The 23,816-nt window shown below is 39.8% G+C and overlaps 1 protein-coding gene across 1 annotated transcript in view; it reads left to right on the top strand.

The window, feature by feature from the left end:
• The first annotated feature begins 8,546 nt into the window (after positions 1-8,546).
• LOC150081734 (RYamide receptor-like) overlaps positions 8,547-23,816 on the top strand; it is a 183,531-nt gene continuing 168,261 nt past the window's right edge. Inside the window, exon 1 of the mRNA XM_090380299.1 lies at positions 8,547-8,938. Within this exon, the coding sequence (XP_090236425.1) occupies positions 8,547-8,938 (392 nt within the window). The remainder of the gene's footprint in view (positions 8,939-23,816) is intronic.

Raw genomic sequence — 23,816 nt, 5'->3', positions numbered from 1 at the left:
CCAAAATTTCCTATAGTTCCTCTTTCTGCGCTGTTTTGCCTTTTTCCAACCTTAGCATTGAAGTCTCCCATAATAATAGTGTAGTGGGTTTTCTGCTCATCTAGAAGACTCTCAATTTCAGTGTACATTTCTTCAACCTCTTCATCATCATGGCTCGATGTTGGTGCATAAATCATTATAATCTTTAGCTTGTACCTCTTAGAAATCTTGAGTATTAGTCTTGACACCCTTGGTGATGTACTTTTGAATTCCAAAATGTTGTTTTTAAAATCTTTATGGATCAGAAACCCAACTCCACCTTCACTCCTTTCACTGTTTCCATTGGTGTACAGCAGATTTCAACTTGATAAACTTATAAGTGATTCATTTCTTCTTCTTGTTTCAGCCAAACCAATGATATTCCAATTCACATTTTCTAATTCCTTTTCCAGCTCTAATATCCTGTCTTCACCGATGAGTGATCGTACGTTATAACAGGCCAAGTTCAATTTCCGTGAATGGCAGCCTGGTCGTACCCAGAGATTCTTAGCACCCTCTGCTTCCACTCTGATCCTCTCGCTGCCGTAAGAGGGAGAGTGAAAGCTGCTGGGGACTGAGGGCCATTTGTATTGTTGTGCTCTCATTGCTGGAGGGCATTATTACTAACTAATGTTAGCAATTACTAACTAATGTTAGCAATACACGCGTATTGCTAACATGTACACAGGGTGGTTATTGTTATGTCTGGTGTTACTGCGGGTTGAGAAATTCTCTGACTATCCTTTATTATTATTATTATTATTATTATTATTATTATTATTATTATGCATACTTTTTACTATATTAAAAATAAGTTAAATCTTAGAACAAAAGTTACCTTATTTTATGCATTAGTGGACTCCCAACTTAATTATATAGTAATATATGAGCACGAGCAAATCTATAAGAAGTAAGGGTAATACATAACTTAATTAGCAGAATTTTGAAACATAATAGGAAAAAAATATTTGGAACGACTGGACTGGACTCGAATAAGAGAAGGCGATTTTTGTTAAAATACAAAATTCTTTATCCTGTTCAAAAACTGAAGTTAAGCTTCTGAGTCTCTGACGGTATTTTTTGGTCAGGCAGGCCTTGATTTCCTTGTGCTCTAACTGCTGAGCCTGTATCATCCTGAGGTATTTGTAGGTCTCTCCCTCTGCCATGGCTTCGATCTCTTTACCAGTCTGCAGCTGGTAGTTTCCGCCGACTAATTTTCCCTGGTGCAATGCTTGCATTTGTCTAGACCGATTTCCATCCTGATATTATTGCTGAATTCTTCGATGATCCGGTGTAGTTGCTGGAGTTGCTTCACGGTTGCCGCGTAGAGTTTGATGGTAACTGGTCTGGTTGTGATATTCTCGACCTTAATGGTTTTTTTCGTAGTATACTTGCATGATGAACGTATTCATTTCGATGCTCCAATTCTTTTATTTTTCTTCCTTCCTGGGTGGTCACTAGCGCAGCTGCTCGGCAGACTGTCTCCGACTTTTCGAGCTGACCCCTCTGCCCAAGGTCTGACCGCAAGTGACTTTATCCTGTGCCATACTCCATGCAGTATGATTATTATTTTTCTCCGACATCATCCATCTATGAAGATGGACTTGTTTAGCTTCAGTTTATGTGGTAGTGTTAGTTCTTGTGAGTGACACCAGATGGCACCACGCCACTTCGACTTTGGGGTAGGTAAGTCCTCTGGAGCTACTTTCGCGTTGTTTTATTTTTTATTATTATTAATTTATCGATTATTATTATACCGGTCTATCAGCGTGATGAAGCCGCGTTCGCTTCCACCAAAGCGGGACTCGAGCCCGGGTACATCAGGCTGGTAGCCCAGTTTCGTTACCACTGGGCCATCGCTTCCCTTAATAATAATAATTAGTAGTAGTAAATGATGCAAGAAATCAGGTTATGTCGCATCAGCTACAGTAAAGATGGCTGTAGGTCAGTTTAACTGGTCCTTCCTTGAATTTATTAAAATTATATCCTCCACAATACCCATGTGCATTTGTTAACGAACCACTCACCCTCTTGCTGAAGGCAATTTCTGCACATTCGCCCTGCAGCCATTCTTACTTAATTTGAATTTATAACCGCAATTGAGCAATGGTTACTTAAGGAAGCGTACTTGTATCGTAATATTCTGAACCCATCCGCATGTTTCCAAACAAGTTAAGTAAAATATGTTACATTTCGGGTGCATTTGATTATCAATTAATTTACCAGAAGGTTTAAATCTTGAGTAATGTACTCAAGAAAGCAAATAACTGTCTGCTGGATATTCATGTGATCAGAAGCTGTGAGATAGTATATATTTTTGTGATGGTTTTTGACAGATAGGTTCAGCTGGGAGAGAAGGTGGGAAATGAGTGCCCAGAAGACGTGATTTAATTCATAATAAAAAGGTTCAGAATAATATTCGAAATAAGTGCTTAAATTCAGATTAACCGTAAAGTTTCTGCAGAGGAGAAACTGGAGGGCCTTGAAAATTTAATTGGTCCTAAGACCTCCACTGGTTTAGAACACAATAGTTAATCTCAAAATATTGCTTAGTCTTCGATTCTTCTGCTGCAGCTTGCAAAAATGATTCCCACTTACAACTTAAGGGCTTCTTGCAAATAGACGTGTAAGAACTTGCATTGTATTCATGGACTCCCTGATATCTAACTGGAAGTTCGCAGAAAGTTGAGGATTGTATGTCGGTGTTGCCATTCCTTGAACTAAATGACAGGCTCGTGTCACACACACACTGAGTGACCTTATTAGGTACACCTACCCTTTTCATGAACTTTGTTGGTAGTACAATGGTTATAATCACGTGTCTCCCCTCACGCCAGTGCCCATATCGTTAATGACGCGAGGAATTTTTGCGGGTTTTTTTTTTACAACGTGGCTGAGTTAGTCGGTCTCAGGAGAGGGTAGCATGGTTTGTTTCCTCACAGAAATTCGGGTTTTTATCCAGCAAACTGCAAATCGACCACAGAATACACGACACACGGGGCTAAGTGGCTAATGTGTCTAAAATAGTGCTCTGCACACATTGCCTGTGTTTCGTCAGGCTAAGTTCGATCAATTTCGAGCAAAAAAAAAAATTAATAGCGCGATTTGCAATGGTGCATTGCTGAGAATCTACGAAGATTACATAATTTCGCAATTATTCAGATTAGGAATCATGGTTATATGAATTTCTTTACTCAAAATTGCTTCATAAATAAGCTCCAGAAGTTAAGTCATATCTTCGTAAAGCGCCATATATGCACTATATTACTCTAAAAGAAAGGTTTCACCTGCACCAACAAAATTTTAGAAAAACAGTCTATTGTCCCTTCATTCAATACTAGAGGCCAATGTGCCTACTCCTCCCCTTCTGTTAATCACAGTATGAAGCGCTAGGTCTCATCCATTCCGAATGACGACAATCGTGAACAGTCTTTAGAAGTGTCGCCTTCATGACAACAAAGTGTATGCGCTACTTTTCAGTTTATAGAAGTCTCCAAATCTCGGAGACTAGAGGCATTTTTATAAGTCTCTTAAATCGTGTCTATGTTGCCTAGCTGATAGCAGGAAGACGAAGTGACTTTTTCTGTGTGTTAATCAGGATTTTGTAGCAGCACATACAAATCGGCTTTGAACACACACTTGCACTGATATAATACATAATAAAGATTATATGAATTTATGATCTTTATTATGTATTATACTCTTTATTATGTAATAGTACTCTGATCAGAGGTAGTCATTTCGTTAGAATAGCAGAAAAACAGACAACTGTAATGACACACCGAAAAAGTAGTGTTGAGGTTCTTGAAAGATTCATCATATTCTGGAGGTCGATGGTTGGAGTTCTAGGATTTATAATCCTAGCACTTCTCTTCAGAAGAGATTAGGATTGTCGAATTACCGTTTAGATAATTCCAGTGAAAGACAGAAATAAATTGTGACACAAGTATGTAGACAGTTAAATGAAGAGGCAATTCGATCACTACAGATGATCAAGAAAATGTTTTAAACATCCATAAAAGATACCCGTTGTGTTCGATTTTCTTCATTCTGTTATTCTTATCACATCGAAATCCCTGAACACATCTCAGGAAACTCTCCCATGAGCACCAAAGTGCTCATCTTGCGAGCCATTTTGTGAATTGGCTTAGCTCTGTCACAAACTGAGTTTCCAAATTCGACGAAATCCTTTAAATCTAATACCAAACTGAGCCTCGGGCACCTGTCAGATACATTGATTTTCAAGAGAATAAAATAGGATTGCTTACGCCTTGTTGAAGATTTAGCTCGACCATGTCTCTCAACCATAGATTTAAACTGTCGGGTTCTAATGGATTTTGAAGTCCAATAGAACAGCTGATACGTATCGGTAACTCGAGGAACAAACCTACCCATTATTGCTTACCCTATTAGTTTACTATGTCATAACAATGACTGCATTTCAAAGTGCTTTATTTTTTCTTTTCTCAAAAACATGTCTTACAAAATCAACTACGTTGATAGGCAAAGAATGGTAAAGAATCAATTATATAGTGACTTATAATTTTTTTTTCTCTATAATATATGCACGAATACATTTTGTTAAAAATGAAATTGTTTTATTAATTTATTTTCTTTAAAAATTTAATATAGAAACAAGTATTTAAAATGCGAACTTAGTGATTTTTGTTGATTGTTTTAGGGTTAGTTATCTTTAAATGTACAATGGTTAGTCCAGTAATTTCAAATGCCCAGTAGTTAGTAATGGTATCATGTTTCACCATGGCAGCAATGTACTGATGAAACTTCTCATTTGCCTTCGTCACAACTCCATCAAAATTAAATTCGATAAGAAGTTTTGATTAAAACCTCTTAGAAATTATTGGTATTCATTTATTTGAGCTTTCATCAAACTATCGTTATCTAGTTCTTCGATTTCAGGACCAACAGAAACATTTCTTTTGGCATAAAATATAATGACAAAGGCTGATATGAACCTTGTGTTAATAAACTGATAGTATGTAAGTTACAAGTGCTTGTAGAGCAACCAGTACCCACGCACTGCAGGTCTTGGCCGCGTCTCTCCCTCTTGACTTAGAGATCACGCGCAATGGGAATGAACTACCACATAGAGAAAGGAATACCCTGTACATACCATGGCTATACTGTGGACGTTAATGCACCACGCAAAAATGAAAAGATAAGACTGCATAAACACTGATGCAAGTTTGGCAGGCGCTGGGCCCACTAAAACAAGGGAAATATCACCAGGAAATTTATTCCGAACATCGACAAGATGTAACCTAGTCCCCCAACTTGGTTTCAATCCGGCTTATACACCACCTATTTACTAACTGGACACGGGGCCTTTAAAACCAAGCTGACAGCGCTGAGAATTGAGGAGGATCGGAGCTGGCCTGTGTGGAGCTTGAATGCTGGGAGCACATTATGTACGATTGCACACATTATGAGGACCTCAGGTGCAGACTGATCACCGCGATACACTACCTCCCCAAGAACCTGGAATCACATCTACTGCACTCACTAGAGGAATATAGGGCGCTAAAGGAGTATGCACAAAAACTATTTGCTAGGCGTTGAAACACTGATAGCCATCAACAGAAGAAACAGATGAAAAAAAAAAGAAACAGAGCACGCTTGGAGAGGACTCAAGGAGAATCTCCCTCCAGAACCTGCTCACTACTAATAATCTAATACCTAGCGAACCCAAGAATAACCCAATGGAGATGCGGATCTTCCCATGATGAAGAGAACCACAGCCATTGATAACGGACCTGACCAGTTTAAATAGCTGAGGAGGACAAACCTGGATACTAAAAACTACCGATGAGAGAGAAGACCGACGAAGATATAAAAACTCCAAGTTGCCGCCTTGACGGAGCCGTATTGGCTCAAGGCTCTGCAATCTCTTATGCGGTGCAACCCTTTTTCTCCCACACCCGGCAAGGGGAGGTGGAGGTGACGGCTCGCTGTCTCCTCTCTCCCCTGCCACACCATTCCTTCCCTCTGGTGGAGCATGGGCATGCCTCACTGAATAATAGGGGATCACCTACCCTATCTGGTGAGGCATGGGTGTGTCCCACTGTGAACTGGAGTTGCCTTCCCTTTCGGCTCCATATTTCTGACTATTATCTCCCCTCAGTCTTCATCCCGCTCTATCTGACAGCAACGTGAACACGCCCCACACAATCTAAAATCACCAATCGAAATTAATTTTGCCCAACATTTTGGACTTCTCCTAGCGCTTCCCGCGACGCGTACGCGATTTTTTTTTTTTTTTTTTTTTTGGGTCCTGGCCGCTGGGGTCTCGGGGGGTTGGGTGGCGGGACCTGCCAGAGTGAACTATATACTGGTGAGTACCTGGTCAGCCTCCACGGGGCGAGGGTGGGACAGCGTCGAGCCTCGGTGGGGGGGTCTGGCGGCTGGGTGACCAGATGAACAACGGTAGAAGGCATCACACATATACAAAGTCCATACACTTTTAAATCTTTGGCTTTTCTAGTCAACTGGTTCACCCACAATGTAAACTACGCGGAGATGGGGGAAACCCCTGGTGCCGCTTGACCCTAAGCACACTTTACACTTTACCCTATCTTGGACTCTTCTTCCTATTTCATCCCCAGCCTTCACTCTCCCCTCTCAGCACTTTCTCTTGCACAAAGTATAGCCCTACACGTTCAAATTTAAAATACACAAAAAAAAAAAAATAAATAAATAAAATGCCCGACCTTTTAGGCACTTCAGAAACAGGCCTTCAGCGTCAAACCCCATATTAGCGCTTTAATGTAACTGAACTAAAATCAACCGCGCTGGTTCCAATTTTATTTTAGGTCCTAGCCACTAAAATCCCAGGAAAGTAAGTGGCAGGATCTGCCAGAGTACAATTGACTCACTGGTAACACCCGGCTAGCCTCCACGTCAGGTGTGGGCAATGTCGGGTCCCATTAGGGGCCTGGGTGCTAATAAGCAGGATAAACAATGGGCACAACATATAACACTACACGTGACCCACACACTTCTAAATCTCTGGCTTTGACTGGGTACTGTAACCGATACATAGAATATTCGTGGAGATGGAAGAAATCCCAGGAGCCGCTAGACTCTCATGTTATTGGTTCCTCGGGATGAAATGGATCTTGGAAGTTAGTAAGCAGCGGAGATGTTAAAAGAGCGGGCCGTGGTACATGCTCCCAGGATTCCAGGAGGCCGCGGGAGCAAAGTGGGTTATTTGTTAGGCCAAACGTGATTAGCTTCCCTCCTTATAAATCAAACGACATATTAAATTCATGGAATCTCTCCTTAATTCTTCGGGGAATCCCCAGGGTGGTATAGTAATTTTCGAGAATCGCCTAACTGTGTAGAAAATTTACAATCTTATACAAATCTAGACCTCTCCCTTCAAATCAGTGACGTGAATTTTCACTATTTTTGGTGCTCACCATTTAAACAATTACTTACTTATTACTTGTTCTTATCTTGGCTACTCATTAATTAGTTGCTCTTTATTCTACTGGCTTCATTATAAAATTGTAACCCAAGCTTCAATGGAGAAAACGACTGATTAAATTCCAGCTTTGCCCACCACTTAAATTATCAAAAGTGCTTTTAGAAGAATCAAGAGTCAAGGCAAAAGAAAGAAAGCAGAAAAATAACAAGAAAAGAATGTAAAGAAAGTTAAGTAGAACTATGTGTGTGTGTGTGTGTGTGTGTGTGTGTGAGAGAGAGAGAGAGAGAGAGAGAATAGTAAAAATGCAACATTTTCTTCGAGCTCACGAATTTACACGGATCAAAGGACTACTTGGAGATTATTGCATGTATTGCACGAGTGTGTTCATGCATCATTAGTCTTTTATGCAGCGGGGAAAAGGCTGATGACTTCCTGAGTATTCCGACGTCAATATTTAATAATTGCAAAATTGATGGCTTGTTAACGAAGATGGACATTTGTTCAGGTTCGCACAATCATAGTATGGGCAGATAAAGCAGATTAAAACACTTTAATCCATTGTTGCTACACTGTCTGTTGATTCAACCAAATTATTACGTGGTAAATATGCGGCATGTTTCTGCAGCCCAAGCTTGAGAGGAACGTATTACGTAAACGAAAATGCGCTCGCGAGCGTAGTTTGAGGTTTACACCACATTCTCTGTGAACGAAGGAGAAGTTATGACGTCACAGTCTTGCGCATTGGCATCCTCAGAAATGCCATTTATGAGTGGTGGGCTTTGATATTGTCAGTGGAAAGAGTTGAAGTTACTGTGGTTGATACACTTTGCAGAGAGGTGGAGCGAGGAAAAGACGCAACATGAGGAAAGCACCTGATCTTGAGTAACAGTTGTTGTCTTTAATAATCAGCACTTTGAACTGAGAGTTCGTCAAGTTTTTCATGTTGTCAAGATGATCCAGTAAGTTCAAAAATGTTTCAGTTATCACGTGGTTCTGTGTCCATGAAAGAGAAGGATGTAGAAAATATTTCATTATTAAGACATTGCCTAACTAGAGGTGTAATGTTATCCTGAGTTCAACTATGTACTACGAATTGTTCGAAAACTTCTCCAACCTGACCGAGTCTAGACTCAAGGACTTTGACTATCCACCTCTGGAAGCTCTGGAGTATCCGATGCAGGTCTTCTTAATTACCCTTTATTCCGTCACAGCTGTGTTAGCACTTGGAGGTAATCTTACCGTCATCATCGTTCTACTTGTGGGGAAACGCTCTTCGCGCGAGCTTCGAGTATTCCTCATCAACTTAGCGTTGTCTGATATAACTATGGCTGTGTTCTCCATACCATTTACTTATACAGATTTCATGCTTGGCAAGTGGATATTTGATCCGATGTTTTGTCCGTTTGTACAGTTCATGCAACATTGCTCCGTTATTGTAAGTGTATACACGCTAACAGCGATAGGAGTAGACAGGTAAGTTAGTCTTTCGAATCCCCTTGCTTTCATTTAGACAGTTTCTTTTCTGCAGTGTGACTTAGAATATTTGCTTTATGTTGGCAACGTTTCTTAGAGTCTCAAGAGTATGAATGATACTGCAAAAAGAAAGTATAAATGTTAATGTTCCAATACAAATTGCAGCGCTGCAATAATTTTAGTTTAAGACAGGTGTTCTTGTAAGTTTTTTGTACTGGGACTCAGCACAACAAAACTTATCGTGACCTTCATTTACATCTAAGAGGAAGTCGAAAGCAAGAGGAAGTCGAAAGAAAAGAGTGGGAGGTGGGCTATAGTACCCGGGCCAAACATTCTTCAGAGTATAAATGATACTGCAACAATTTGGGAGCAGAAACCTAGATATATCTGCGCCAGGGACAAGCACCAGACGAGTAGTTGAAGATTACCTTCCCCCCCACCCACACAGTTCAGTTTCCAATTCCTGTGTGCGTGGTGCACAGTTCCTCATAAGCTACGCCCGGGACAGCTGATCGCTCTAGTGAATAAGTAGGTACCTGCGACATCCAAAAGCAGGATCGAAGGAAGTTGCCGATGAAATCTTGATCAGAAGTGTTGGATTACCATTGTGAGTACAGACCTAGTACTTGGGATCGGGTGCGTCTAGGGATAATGCGGGTCCAGTTGCAAAGTGCGTAATGGCCTCGTTATGTTTGTATCTGGTCGTGTGTCCATATGTAGATATGAGTGTTAAAAAGCAACGCGTCAATTCTAACTTATAATAAATCAATAAGATAAAAAATTAATCAAATGAAATAATTTTTATTAAGTTCATAGAATTGTTTTTTGCTGATTATTAAAAATTAATTTAATTACTTAAATGTAATATTAAGGTGTTGACTGAGCTTTCTTGAAGAATTGTAGGCCTGGGCCTGTAGCCCACTCCCAACTCTCCTCGGGCCCGACTGAGATCAAATTTTTGATCTTAAAATAGCTTTCGACTTCCTGTTAGATGTAAATGTTTTTCTTAACAAATCGCTTCCGTTCATTTGCAATTTGACAAGGTATATCCCATTTTTGCGCAATATATGATGCTTCCTTGACGATCTTTTCAAGTTCATTTCTTAATATTTTCACTTGATTATACGATGTTTCTATTCTCAATGCATATTCAATAGCCATATTCGTTCTTTGTAAAATCGTTGATGCTGAATTAATACTCAAGATTTTTTTCTATCAGTACGGTAATTGCATTGAAAATTATTATGAAAAGTCAATTTAAAAATTCTTTTCAATCATTTGAATTTGAATTTAAGATCATTTGAATTTATGGAGTCTAAAAAAGGTTAACACAAAATCAGAATTTTCGATTTATTTTTAATTCGGACGCCTTCCGACTTTTCATCGCCTTTTGATGATTATATAATTTTATTTAATGCAATTAGCAAATGGGAAAATCGTAATTTCATAGCAGGTATAGATGCAAGCCGACTACACCAACGAGTCGGATTTAATTTCTTTACTACAATATCGCATTCACTTTTAATTTGAGGTAAAAAGTCCCAACGGTTGATATTATAGCCAAAAAATACTTTGAACAATGCTAAAATAGTTGGATATTTCGGGTAATCCATTTACTGAATCATTAATAACTAGATCGAGATGTGCACCGCACAATGTACGTACAACGCATTCGGTTGTAATTCTTTTAGGCGAGATTTTGTACTCCTGAATATACACCACTCATTGTGTTTGCTCCATCGTAACCTTGTCCACAACATTTTGAAAGATCCAGATCATTTGAATTTATGGAGTCTAAAATAAATGACGTTATTTTAGCAGCTGATCCATCAGTAACGGTGAGAAAACCAAGGAACTTTTCACTGACATCTATACGTTTAGGTCTGTCATCATACGGATCTCTTCCAAAATGGACAAAACAGTACACCAAGCTTAGTTGATCCATTGTTGAGATCTTGCGTTCTATCAGCAATGATGGAAAATATGGTTAACTTTTTTGACATAACTGCGGAGGCAAAAGTCCCTGCAGGCCTAGCCACATGCCTCCCCCCACCCAGTAATACCCAGAAATATTATAGGTGTGATAGTAATACTATACTCAATAAATGGGCCCCTACCCGCAATAAATGGATCCTTATTTCACTGTGGTTCCCGAAGTCACAAATTCTTCAATTCCCCTGGAAGCAGCAGTTATACTAATACAATTTGTTTTGTAGAGACGGGATACACTTAAACAAAGGTGGTGCAAAAGTTTTTGCCAGTATTATTGAGGATACCTTAAAGGCTCAGGGAAACTGCTAGTTAGGGGGGATGTGGGTAATACTGACACGCGTTTATCTGATAATATTGGTCAATGTAACTCTTGCACATACCTTAAGAGTTCTTATCTGTTACCCCAACTGGACGTATTATCTAGATATTCTGGGGGCAAAGACGTTTCACGTGAGCAGGTAGCTAATATCAGGGAAGAGAGCCTAAAAAACTTCAAGGGTTGTGTTAGGGTTGTTAAATATACAAGAACAGTAAATCTTAATTGTTTATACAGTAACGTTAGAAGTGTCGTCAATAAAATGAGCGAATTCGAACTGCTGGTTAAAACAAGTAACGCGGACATAATAGGGCTTACGGAGACGTGGTGCCACCCGGAAATTGGGGATGATGAGTTTCATTACGGCTTGTATAATGTATTTAGGAAGGATAGAGTAGATAGAAGGGGTGGTGGGGTAATGCTTCTTATCAGAAGCAGCCTGAGTGCGACGATAGCTTTCCCAGATTCAGACATTTCACATGCTAGTATAGAGTCTGTATGGTGTGAGATAGTTGGAAACAAAGGTACAATGCGAGTAGGCGTAATCTACAGACCAGGTGATTGTGAAGACTATGACAAAAGCCTCTACATGCAAATGGAATGGGCAAGTAAGCGTCAATGCCTTATTATGGGTGATTTCAATTTGCCTCTAATTGATTGGAGTAAATGGGAAGGAAACTCGACATGGGGAACAAAATTTTTAAATCAACTAGATGACTGTTATTTGTATCAACATGTCAGGGAAAGTACTAGAGAAAAGAATATCCTAGACCTCATCATCACACATGAATCAGATGACATAACAGGGCTGACAGTAGAGGAACCAGTAGCAGGAAGTGATCACGGAGTTCTACGGTGGATGATGACGAGAGAGGTAGCAGAAGTAAAAGGCAAAGGAATGGGTTTTAATTTCAGAAAAGGAAATTACGATGCCTTAAGGTACTACATGGCCTCTATTAACTGGGTAGATATCGCACAGAGAATGAATACAATTGAACTGTGGTACGCTTTTAAAACATTAATCACAGATGCCTTGAATGCGTATATACCATTAAAAAAATACTCCACGAGAAGGGTTCCAAGTTGGATGAATAGTGAAGTTGCCACATTACTTGAGCAGAAAAAGGTGGCATGGAAACGTTACAGAGCAATAAAAAGTACTGAAGCCTATAACAGCTACAAGGTGGTGTGTAATAAAGCCACAGAAAAGGTTCGACAGGCAAAGGCAGTTTATGAGAAATCACTAGCAAACAGAGCAAAGAGGAGGGATAAAGAATTCTTCACATATATAAATGCCAAGAAGAGCAGGACAAACCAGATCGGACCTTTACGTAAGGGAAAGGGGATAGTAATAAATACACCAGCTGCCGTTGCAGATGAACTCAACAGTTATTTTGCATCGATATTTACAAATGAAAAGCCTTTTGTGGCAATGGGAAATTGTGGGAGCGAAGTTAAAAAATATGTAATTAATGATATTGAAATTTCGCAAGATTATTTAATGAAAAAACTTTCAAGCCTACAGACTAGTAAGGCTCCTGGAGTTGATGGAATATACCCTATAATCTTGAGAGAGGCGGCAAGCGAGTGCATTGAACCACTGAGGCTGGTTATGCGAGCATCACTAGACTCTGGGGAGATTCCCTTGGATTGGAAAAGTGCAAATGTATCTCCCATACATAAGGGTGGCTCTAAAAGTGAAGTGGGAAATTATCGACCTGTCAGTCTGACTTCAGTAGTAGGGAAAATCATGGAGGCATTGATCAAGGGTGGAATTCAGGATCATTTGGATAGAATTGAAATTCTCAAGGATACTCAGCATGGTTTTGTAAAGGGAAAATCATGTTTTTAACAAATCTGGTTCGCTATTTCGAAAGGGTCACTCACGAGCTGGATTTAGGGAATAATTTCGACATTGTTTATTTAGATTTCAGCAAAGCTTTTGACTCAGTCCCACATGAGCGGTTGCTTTATAAGCTGGAACAGGTTGGAATCACTGGGAACATCCTTAGATGGATAGAAGGATGGCTTCAGGGCAGGAGGCAGAGGGTTGTGATAAATGGCTATTCCTCAGATTGGGTTGATGTAAGAAGTGGGGTTCCCCAAGGATCAGTATTAGGACCACTGTTGTTTTTAATTTTCATAAACGACATTGATGAAGGGATAGAGGGCGTGATGTCTAAATTTGCAGATGATGTTAAAATTGGTAGAGTAGTTAATGATCACTGTCAAGCTGAGCTTCTTCAGAGAGACCTAGATAGACTTCAAGAATGGTCAGAAAAATGGCAGCTGTGCTTTAATCCAACAAAGTGTAAGGTATTACACCTGGGAAACAGTAATCCCAAAATAACTTATTCACTTGGTGGAGTTCAACTAAACCCAGTACTGGAGGAAAGGGACTTGGGTGTTACGATACGGTCAGACATGAAATTCTCTGAGCATTGTAAACAGGTTGCAAGGAAGGCCCATGGTGTCCTATCGATGATCTATCGAACTTTTGCAAGTAGAGATAGGGACGTGATAATCCCATTATATAAGGCCTATGTTAGACCACACTTGGAATACTGTGTTCAAGTATGGAGACCGCACCTAAAGAAAGACATCGAGCTTCTTGAAAGGGTGCAAAGAAGGGTAACTCGCCTGGTGAGATCGGCAAAAGGGCGTCCTTATGAAGAAAGACTTCGAATATGTGGGTTGCAGAGTTTGGAAACTAGACACCTTAGAGGAGATTTGATTGAGGTGTTTAAGGCTCTGAGAGGCATCAGTAAAATGAATGAGGACAAAATTTTCAAGATTATAAATGATGCTAGAACTAGGGGACATAAATTCAAGTTACGTGGGGAAATGTTTAGATTGGACTGCAGGAAGTTTTATTTTAGCCAGCGAGTTATAAATTACTGGAATAAGTTGCCTTCATGGGTGGTAGAGGCCGACAGTTTGGGGAAATTCAAAGGTCATCTGGATAGTACTTTCGGGTAAGGGAAGCGCATAGGATGATAGGATTAATTTCCTTTTTATTTAATTTTTAATTTCATTTTATTATTTTTATTTATTTATTAATTATTATTATTTATTTATTTAATTTTTGTTTTTATCATTGTTTTGTTCGGATTCTTTTTTTTTTTTTTTTTGGCTGGTGCAGCATAAGCCATAGGCTTTCTTGCACCATACGGCCGTTACTAATACTAATACTAATACTAATTTCACCTCTGTTCACTGCAGCTTCGCTTGTGCTGTGCAGCTAGCTAACAATAAACATGCTTCGTGTGAAAAAAAAATATTGTTCGTAGACATAGTAAATTTTATCATAAACAAAACTAAAAAACTTACATTTTACTCAATTAAACTTTTTTTTTTCTGTTTTGGGTAGTAGGGCACGGTCCCCCCCCTTTCGGTCGTGCGCCCCAATGCACCGCACTGGCATAGTTACTGAAAGGAAGCTATGTGTAGTGATCAGAAATGGCGAACCAGATAACAAAATATTGAAGTGAAAACCAAGCAGTTCAATAATAAATTGGCTTCGAATACAGCGAAACATTACTTTATTCTTATGCAGGTTCTTTTTGCGTACACAGGTATATACTGTAATAACTTATTCAAGAATGGATATTGAATTGTGGATTTCCTCCTTTTATCTCCGCTAAGGAGAAACAGCGTTGGCTACAGAAATATTTTTGTGTTCAGTTTTCAACGTGGAGTTTCGTTTGAATAATTAAATGAAAAAATAAGGATTGTCTGTATTCAGTTAAACACTTTCATACGAAAGGTTCATGTCAGGACGGCTAAGATCTTTACTGTTTTCAAATGCGGTTTTATTTAATGAGAGCTTGGATCATTGAAGTTTGAATGCTTAAAATTTCAATTTTGTCGTATTCCGTGCACAACGAACTGAAGTTCAGCAGTGAAACAAATTATGTTGTTAAGATGAGAAATTATTGTAACACAAGTCGAAGAACAAATATGCAGTGACGTATATACACACCCTATTTTCAAGTTCGTAATTTTTTTTGATTGTATGATAAGTAGTAGTAGTAGTATTCGCTTCAAAGAAACTAGATGATCATTTTCCATACCGTAAAATCATTAAAAACTATCATCAGCCATTTTCAATCCACTGCAGGATGAAGGCCTCTCCAACAACTTTCCAGTTCCTTCTGTTTTGAGTACTGGCCATCCATTGAGTACTGGCCACCTACAAACTCAAGAATTTCATCTATCCATGTCCGCCTTTGTCTTCCAGGTTTTCTTCTAGCTCCTCTTGGATACCATTCTGTTATTTTCTTAGTCCATCTGTCATCATGTCTTCTAGCTACGTGTCCTGCCCAAGAAAATTTTAGTTATGATAAGAATGTCCTTTACTTGAGTTTGCTGCCTAATCCATGTGTTTCTCTTCTTATCTAACAGTCTGATTCCCAACATAATTCGTTTCATTCTTCGCTGTGTAGTTCTCAGCTTTTCTTCCATTCTTTTGGTGAGTGCCCAAGTTTAACTTCCATAAGTTGGTTCATTGGTTCATTATTTTACGTTTCAGATAAACTGGGATATTGCCCTTCAGTATGTGACTATATTTCCTGAATGCTATCCATCCAAAATTTATTCTTCTCTTGACTTCCAGCCATTTATCATTATTACAGCTAATAACTTGTCCCAGATAAGTATATGACTCCACCAATTACTGCTCCTTCAATCATTATTTCCCTTTCTGTGGCATAACTTGTTCATCATTACTTTTGTTTTAGCCATATTCATCTTTAGTCCAAAATCCTTACTAACTGTGCATAACTGATTAAGATTTTCCTCTAATTATTTGGGATCGTGGCTTATGACCACAATGTCATCTGCAAATCGTAAATGGTTTAGGTACTCTCCGTTCACATTGACTCCTTTCTGCGATCAGTCATTAAAAACTATGCACCTCCATTAATACCGTAAAATCAGACAACACAAAAAAAAAAAAAAAAAAAAAACACCTTTTATAATACCCGTAGAACGTACGCAAAATATACCGAATATTCTCTTTGACCTTTCTTGCCAAATATTGTATTCATATTAATGATTAACAGATATTGTTATTATAGTCAGCCTGAGTACATATTAGTACAGTAGTCGCAAATGGTGCAAGAAAGCAAGCTTTCTTGCACCATTTGCGAGCATCAGCCAAAAAAAAAAAAAAAAAAAACTAACCAACTCGCCCCCTTCCTAGAATTCTCTAATTCTTTCTTCTACAGCAACAATAGATGGAAGTTTGTTTCAACTATCCGCTGGCTGAAGGCAAACTTATTCACATCTGTCCTGCAATCAACCTTCCTGAATTGGCATTTATGCTATCCCCATATGTGTGTAGTCTCAGCATTGAACTTACTCAATCAATTCAAAGCCTCAAACATCTCAATCAGATCTCCCCGCAGGAGCCTAGTCTCCAAATGCTGCAATTTGCAGAACTGGTTCCTTTCTTAGTAAGAGCACTCTTTTGTTCCCTTCACCAATCCCCTTGCCCTTTTTTTGCACCCATTCCAGGAGATTTTTCTTAAAATGAGGCCTCCAGGCCTGTTTACTGTATTCAAAATGTGGCCTAATCATGGCCTCGTGCAAAGGGATAATTGCCTCCTTATCCCTGCTAGCAAAGTTCCTGTATATTATTGACAAAACACCGTGAGTTCTCCTGGCACTGCCTCCACTGCTCAGAGAACTTATGTGACTACACAATCTTCCCCCCTTCCCCCGGTATTTTTAATTTCTCACTATATGAACTCTCCAAATGAAGGACCTGTATCTTCGGCGGCTTCAACGCAGATCCTACCACAAACCGCTTGACTGAGAAAAAGACTTACAAATCACCTCATGCAGGCCTGGCAAACCAGATGTGTGTATATGTAAAGGGCGGCTCCTAGAACGTTTGTTCAACTCCGCCTCGTATATCTGTGAAGAACAATATCACTACAAATGGGCCGGATATGTGTGTGACGTCGGTTTGTGTATATTATGCGTGTGTTCTGTTCTGGCCGCTTGGCTATCCAGAAGCATCAGTCACCTGGACAGATGATTCTGGGTACTCGTCCACACCACGGGAAGGAAGGTGGACCAGTCCCAGCTAAACACGTACTGTCTCAATACGAGACTCTGATCCACCTGATGTTGTCAGAAAGTAGGCCAGGATCCTCTGGGGGCCCATTCCAGAGGGAAAAAACAACAACATCACGCATGGTGCTGGATATGTAACCGAAATTAATAAAATAAAACATTTATAAAAATAAATAAAAAATAAAATAAATAAGAAATAAGTAAAATGGATGAAGGTAGTGGTGCTGCTAAAAAAAAGAAAAGAAAAAAAAGCCAAATATATTAGTAAACAAAGAAAAAAAAGCCAAATAAATTAGTAAACAAAAAAAAAAAATTATGATAATATATAAATGCATAAAAGAAAGAAAGTGATGCTACTAAAAAAAAAAGAGAGAAAGAAAGCACTTAATTTTGTCTGCAGGCCAAGGAAAAATTTTACTTCTTGAGGATTTCAGTTTATATATTATTAAAGGAGATCTAACCAGTTATGCATCAGCAGGACCATTGTGCTACATTCTGTTGAGATCTGTCGACACTGAACGCCTTCGAAGAAATATGCCTTGCGCAAAAGCCTGAAGAATCTGATATGACTCAGAGCTTTGAAGCAGAGACGACTCCTGTCCTGGTTGAAAATTAGTAAGTGCTTGAAGAGGAAGTCTGAGATCGTCATACAGGGAGCAATGAAACAAGATGCGATCCTAACTCTGGTGATCCACACGAACGGAGGTCTGTTTGTGATATAATTGAACCTAAAAAGACTCTGGTTCATCGATCCATGTCCTGTCAACAAGTAGGACGTGAATATGTCCATGCAGAACCACAATCGAACACCTTTATCAAGGAGAAATGAAACTTGTGGTATAAATTTTCTCGTTGTTGCACCAACGGGAGCTGTATCCCATCGAGACTGCCAGCTGTTAACTAACTCGTTCCACAGTCTCCTTCTTTCTCTTTTAGCATCATCTTGAAGGTTGATGGTTATTCCAAGAAATTCGGTCTCAATCTGCTTTTTCAGTCTGCATAAAAATCCTCTATAAGTAACTTATAAGTCTAAAGGTAATGTTCCAGCTAGTACTTGCAGAGCTTGCGTCGAGACTGTCCTGCATGCCTTAACTAAACACCGCAAGATGGTTCTCTGCAATGAGGCGAGTTTTGCTTTGAAGTGTTCGAGCCGTGCCCTGTGAAACCATACGCCGGCAGCATACGTGATTAGAGGGAGGAAAACTGCATTGTAGTAGATCCTTAAAGTTTTTCTGGAGAGCCCCCATTCAACACGGGACACCCTAACAATTGCACCAGTAAATCTACGTATTTTAGATAAGTTTGTCAAGTGAGGAATAAAATTGAGACTGGAATCAATTACCACTCCTAGAACCTTGTACCAGATGGGAGAATTCTCCAAAGGAAGAAGTCACCAAACGATTCTTCCCCAACGTTGGAAAACTCTACCCAATGGCTCCAGCATGGTTCACGCCGGGACTCCACGCGACCTTCCTGCTAACAGGACATGGTGCCTTTAAGGCTAAGCTTACAGCCCTGGGCATTAGATGACCGTACTTGCTGCTGTGGAGAGTTAGAGCTGGCACCACCTCATGCATGAATGCCAGCTTTATGATGACCTCTGCTGCCAGCTCATCACCCGGATCACCTTTTTGCCCAGAGATAGAGAACAACACCTCCTGGACGGGAGGCAGGAATATATTGCCTTCTCCAAGTTCGCTGAAGACTTGTACAGGAGAAGACTGGACCTGAACGCACACTAGCCACATAATGGCTAGAAGCCAAGATGACCTACCGAGCAACCATGAAAATAGACAAAAAATCTGAAAGAAGGACAAATAGCAACCGTTCAGGAGGCCTAAACCAAACACCCATTCCTGGCAGGGAGATGAGACGACCAGTCGCCTCGCCCCCCCCCCCTGCTATCCCACCTTTCCTTCTATTGAGGCATGGGGATGCCTCACTGACCACTTTGGGGAATCTTCTCTGTCGCCCCCATACTTCTGCCTTTACCCCCAACCTTCTGCTTCCCCTCCCCCACTCAACCTATACACGACGCGAACGCCCTACCCACCAAATTTAACCTAGCCCAAAAATAATTTTCGACCAGTCTCGGCTTAATTATCCCACGCACTGCCCTGCTCCTGCCATATGAATTCATGCACACGTGTTGTATGCAAACATCCAAAGTAAGTACGACTGCATGGATGCGTATATATTTCTATACAGGGTGTTTCAGTTAAACGTTTCAGAACTTCTAAGAGGGGTAGGGTACATCCTGACAACTCGAAATCATATAGCAATGTGGGGTCGGAAATGCTTTCGTGAAGCGGTGTTGTACACAGAAGCACCATAAAAAGAAAAGAGACCGTAAGTGAGAAATCGTTTTAATAATACATGAAAAGAAGCAAAAGGTACATGGATTAAAGTAAGTGTTCGAAGTTTCTTCCACGGGCTACAATGCACGCCTCACATCTCCGACGCATGGACATCCGAACATTCTGGAATACTCCAGGCGAATTTCGAATTTCTTCGGCAGCTACTGCGATTCTTGCAACCAGCTCCTCAGCATTGTCAACAGGGGTGTCATAAACTAGCGATTTCATATGACCCCAGAAATAAAAATCAAGACATGATAGGTCGGGTGACCGAGCAGGCCAACGCACGGGACCACCACGTCCGATCCACTGTTGACCAAATGTGACATCCAGGTAGTTACGAACATCTCCGCTATAATGGGCAGGGGCTCCATCGTGTTGGAACCACATTGTCTGTTGCGTCAATGCAGAAATCTGTTCATCTCTCAAAAGTTGTGGCAATACTTGCTGCAGAAAGATCAAGTAGATAGGTCCGGTTAGACGACACGGTAACAGGTAAGGTCCGATGAGGTGATCTCCCATAATACCGGCCCATACATTGACCGAAAGTCGAATCTGTGCTGCACAACGTCGTATTGCATGCGGGTTCTCGACCGCCCAGATATGGTCGTTATGCGTGTTGAAAATTCCTTCCCTTGTGAAGGATGCCTCATCGGAAAACAACACTTCAGCAGGAAAAAGGGGATTTGTAGCACATTTTCCAAGGTACCACTGTGCGAAAGCAATACGAGGTGCATAATCCTCCGGTTGCTGTGTCTGGACACGCTGCCTGGAGTATTCCAGAATGTTCGGATGTCCATGCGTCGGAGATGTGAGGCGTGCATTGTAGCCCGTGGAAGAAACTTCGAACACTTACTTTAATCCATGTACCTTTTGCTTCTTTTCATGTATTATTAAAACGATTTCTCACTTACGGTCTCTTTTCTTTATGGTGCTTCTGTGTACAACACCGCTTCAGGAAAGCATTTCGGCCCCCACATTGCTATATGATTTCGAGTTGTCAGGATGTACCCTACCCCTCTTAGAAGTTCTGAAACGTTTAACTGAAACACCCTGTATATGTATCACTGTTGTGTATATGTGCGTATGTATGTTGTTGTATGTGTGTACATAAGTTTTTTTTTTTTTTTTTTTTTTTATAGGTCCTAGCCGCTGAAATCTCAGGAAATTACGCGGCAGGACTTTCTAGAGTAACTTAAGTCTACTGGGTTCCTGGTCTGCCTCCACGGGGCGAAGGTGGGGCAACGCTGGGCTCCAGCAGGGGTGCACGGCTAAATGACCAGACACAACATTACACAGGTGCAATACCCACATACTTTTAAACCCCTGGCATTCCCAGCAAACTGGTATACCCACAAAGAAGGCAACGCGGAGATGGGGGAACCCCCTGGTGCCGCATGACAACAATTCACCTTACACCCTTAGAAGCCCGAATCGAGGTGTCAAAAGAATAAAGTTGTTTTTCAGCTAGGAGGTCATGTATAGACCATATCCCAACAGTACGACAGATCCTTGAAAAATATCAATCGAAAGGAAAAGAAATCGTTATGATTTTCAATGACCTTGAAAAGGCATATAACAGTGTTCCAAGAAAACTCTTATGGGAAGCACTGAAAGAGGCACATATTGGTGGACAATTGATTAACGTTATTAAGGCAATTTACAGGAATAACAGATGCAGAATTAAAGGGGATCAGCTTTGTCACCTGAATTCCACTTCAAAAGGCTTATTACAAGGCTGTGCATGCCACCAACTTTTCAAAATTTATATCGATATCTGCCTAAGATCCTGGTCAATAAAATGCGATTGCCGATCAATAAGAGCATCTATATTCACAATTTACTTTTTGCTGATGATCAGGTGGTGACAGTGCAAGACTTAGAAGATGCAGACTATGCATGTCGTAAATTGTTTGAGGAATATAAACGATGGGGTCTAAAAATCAATTTTAACAAGACTGAAATGTTTCGTCAGGATCAGGACACAATTCTAAATATTGAAGGTTTTAAAATCAAACAAGGCGATAAATTCAAATATTTGGGATCAATTTTACAATGTAACGGATCATTCCAAGCAAAGTTCAATAAGAGAATTGCAGACGGGAGAAAGGCTATCGGCACGTTAAATTCTGTTCTATGGAGCATAAATATTCTAAATATAACAAAGAAACTTTTATATTTCAAACGATTGTACAAAAGTTTATTGCATGGAGCAGAAATATTGCATGGATGTTGAATAGGCGAAGGGAAAACAAATAGCTCTGCACATAAATGGATTTTTGGAGATGCTCAGCAAGATCTTCTAGAAGAGACAGAAAATGAAATGAAGACATAAGAGAGAAAATGGAAGTGAAAAAGAATATTATTGATACTATCGAAGAAAAGCGTCTAACATGGTATGGACGTGTAAAACGGATGCAAGAAACCAGATATCTAAAGGCTATCCTGGAATGGATACTTCCAGGAAAAAGGAGAAGAGGAAGACCTAGATGGATGGATACAGTACAGAAGTGCATGACAGACGCCTTGAACCGCACTTTATGGCAGTAAAAATTCCTACCAAAAAGTAACTTGAAGGCTGAGGTAACCCATTGTAAATGGAAACACTCCTCTTGAAGAAGAAGAAAAGTGTCCACTGATAACCACTCACTGTTTTCTTCCACTCAACCATTCACAGTAGTAACTTGCCCGTAATGCTACATTGATTCAGTTTATCCAGCAGTTTTTTAACGTGCAACAGTATCAAAAGCTTTCTTGAATTCCAAATATATTGATATCTATCTTTAGCAGGAAGCGTATTGAAAGTTAAATCTTTCTTGTATTTTGTAGTGTTTTCTGGCAGATTTCTTACATGGCACACCACTAGATGAAGAACTCCTGAAGTCGTATATTCATAATAAATGCTTGGAAACATACTTTACCAAATGTAGCGAAGCCCTAACGAATAAGCTTTAATACGAATTATTTTGGTGTGGTTTAGCACAAAGTTTCAGGAGGTAGTGACTTTATTTGCAATTGGTATGCAATAGGAACCAATTGAACGAGGAGACCAGTGGAGGGCAGCTGACCATGCCAAGTGAAACACCAGTCATGGAAGCAGTATATTTTGATAATAAGAAATCTGCGAACAGTTACTCGTATTGTCTAGAAAAACCTATTCAGGAACAGTTCTCGGTGAGCATGTTGTTCAGAAAGCGTTCTGTTAAGGGAGGACTTCAGCCCATAAACCTTTCATTACCAAAATTAATGCACAACGAAAAGTGTCATGGTTTCTTGGTTCTAGGAATGGAAAAAGGATTCTCTAGAGAGAAGATCCCTATATACCCGCTCTTTTCATCAGATGGAAGAACTTGGGTGAGGTTCCAACCCATAAAACCTTATGAGAAGGATTAAAATCATGGAGCACAGTGGGGTTTATGGTTTATTTTGTCCTATTTTTCGTGGTGTGGTGATTATTTTGGATGAAATTTTGCAGAAGAAGCAATAATGTGACATCTTCGGCATGGCCACTCTTTCAGTACTGATGCATTTTTATGACACCTGACTTAATCTTTTTATAAAAGTCTTGTGTGCGACTGCTGAGTTTGTGGAAGACAATGGGGAACTGAACGACTAGGAGTCACATATCTTGCCAAATTAAGAACTGTTCTGCTGTAGGAAGAATATTTCAGCATACACGTGTAATCACGTGCACATAGGTGGAGAACGTTCACCGAAGATTGCCTAATATAGTACATTATAGGTCAACGACAGACATTTTAGTATTACGTTTTTGGTAATACTTATAACAGTGAGCTGCAATGCAACAGAAATTTGATGTAGCATTTAATTTATGTCATAAATTTTTTACTGATAAAAAGAGAGTGAACGTTTTTAAAATCATAATGCAGAAACAACCTACTCGCAGAATAAAACCAGTGTTCTAATAATTATTTATTTTATTTTGTTGTTTTGTATACGTTAGTTTAATTTTGCTAGTCAGTTGTAGTTGGCCTTGGGAAGTCTTAGCGTATCGGCTACTCAGGTGTGCCAGTTCATACGGTACTCCAATTCATCTGGTTTGGTTGTGTGTTACTTATCTACAAATACGTGTTGACAGGCTGATTTGCATTTTTTTTGTGCTGAAAAAAAA

This window comes from Mastigoproctus giganteus, chromosome 8 (assembly GCF_048544385.1).
Source record: "Mastigoproctus giganteus isolate SK-2022 chromosome 8, ASM4854438v1, whole genome shotgun sequence".
NCBI lineage: Eukaryota > Metazoa > Arthropoda > Arachnida > Uropygi > Thelyphonidae > Mastigoproctus > Mastigoproctus giganteus.
The sequence above is the reverse complement of the archived record's forward strand: the minus strand, read 5'-3'. Positions and strand labels throughout refer to the sequence as shown.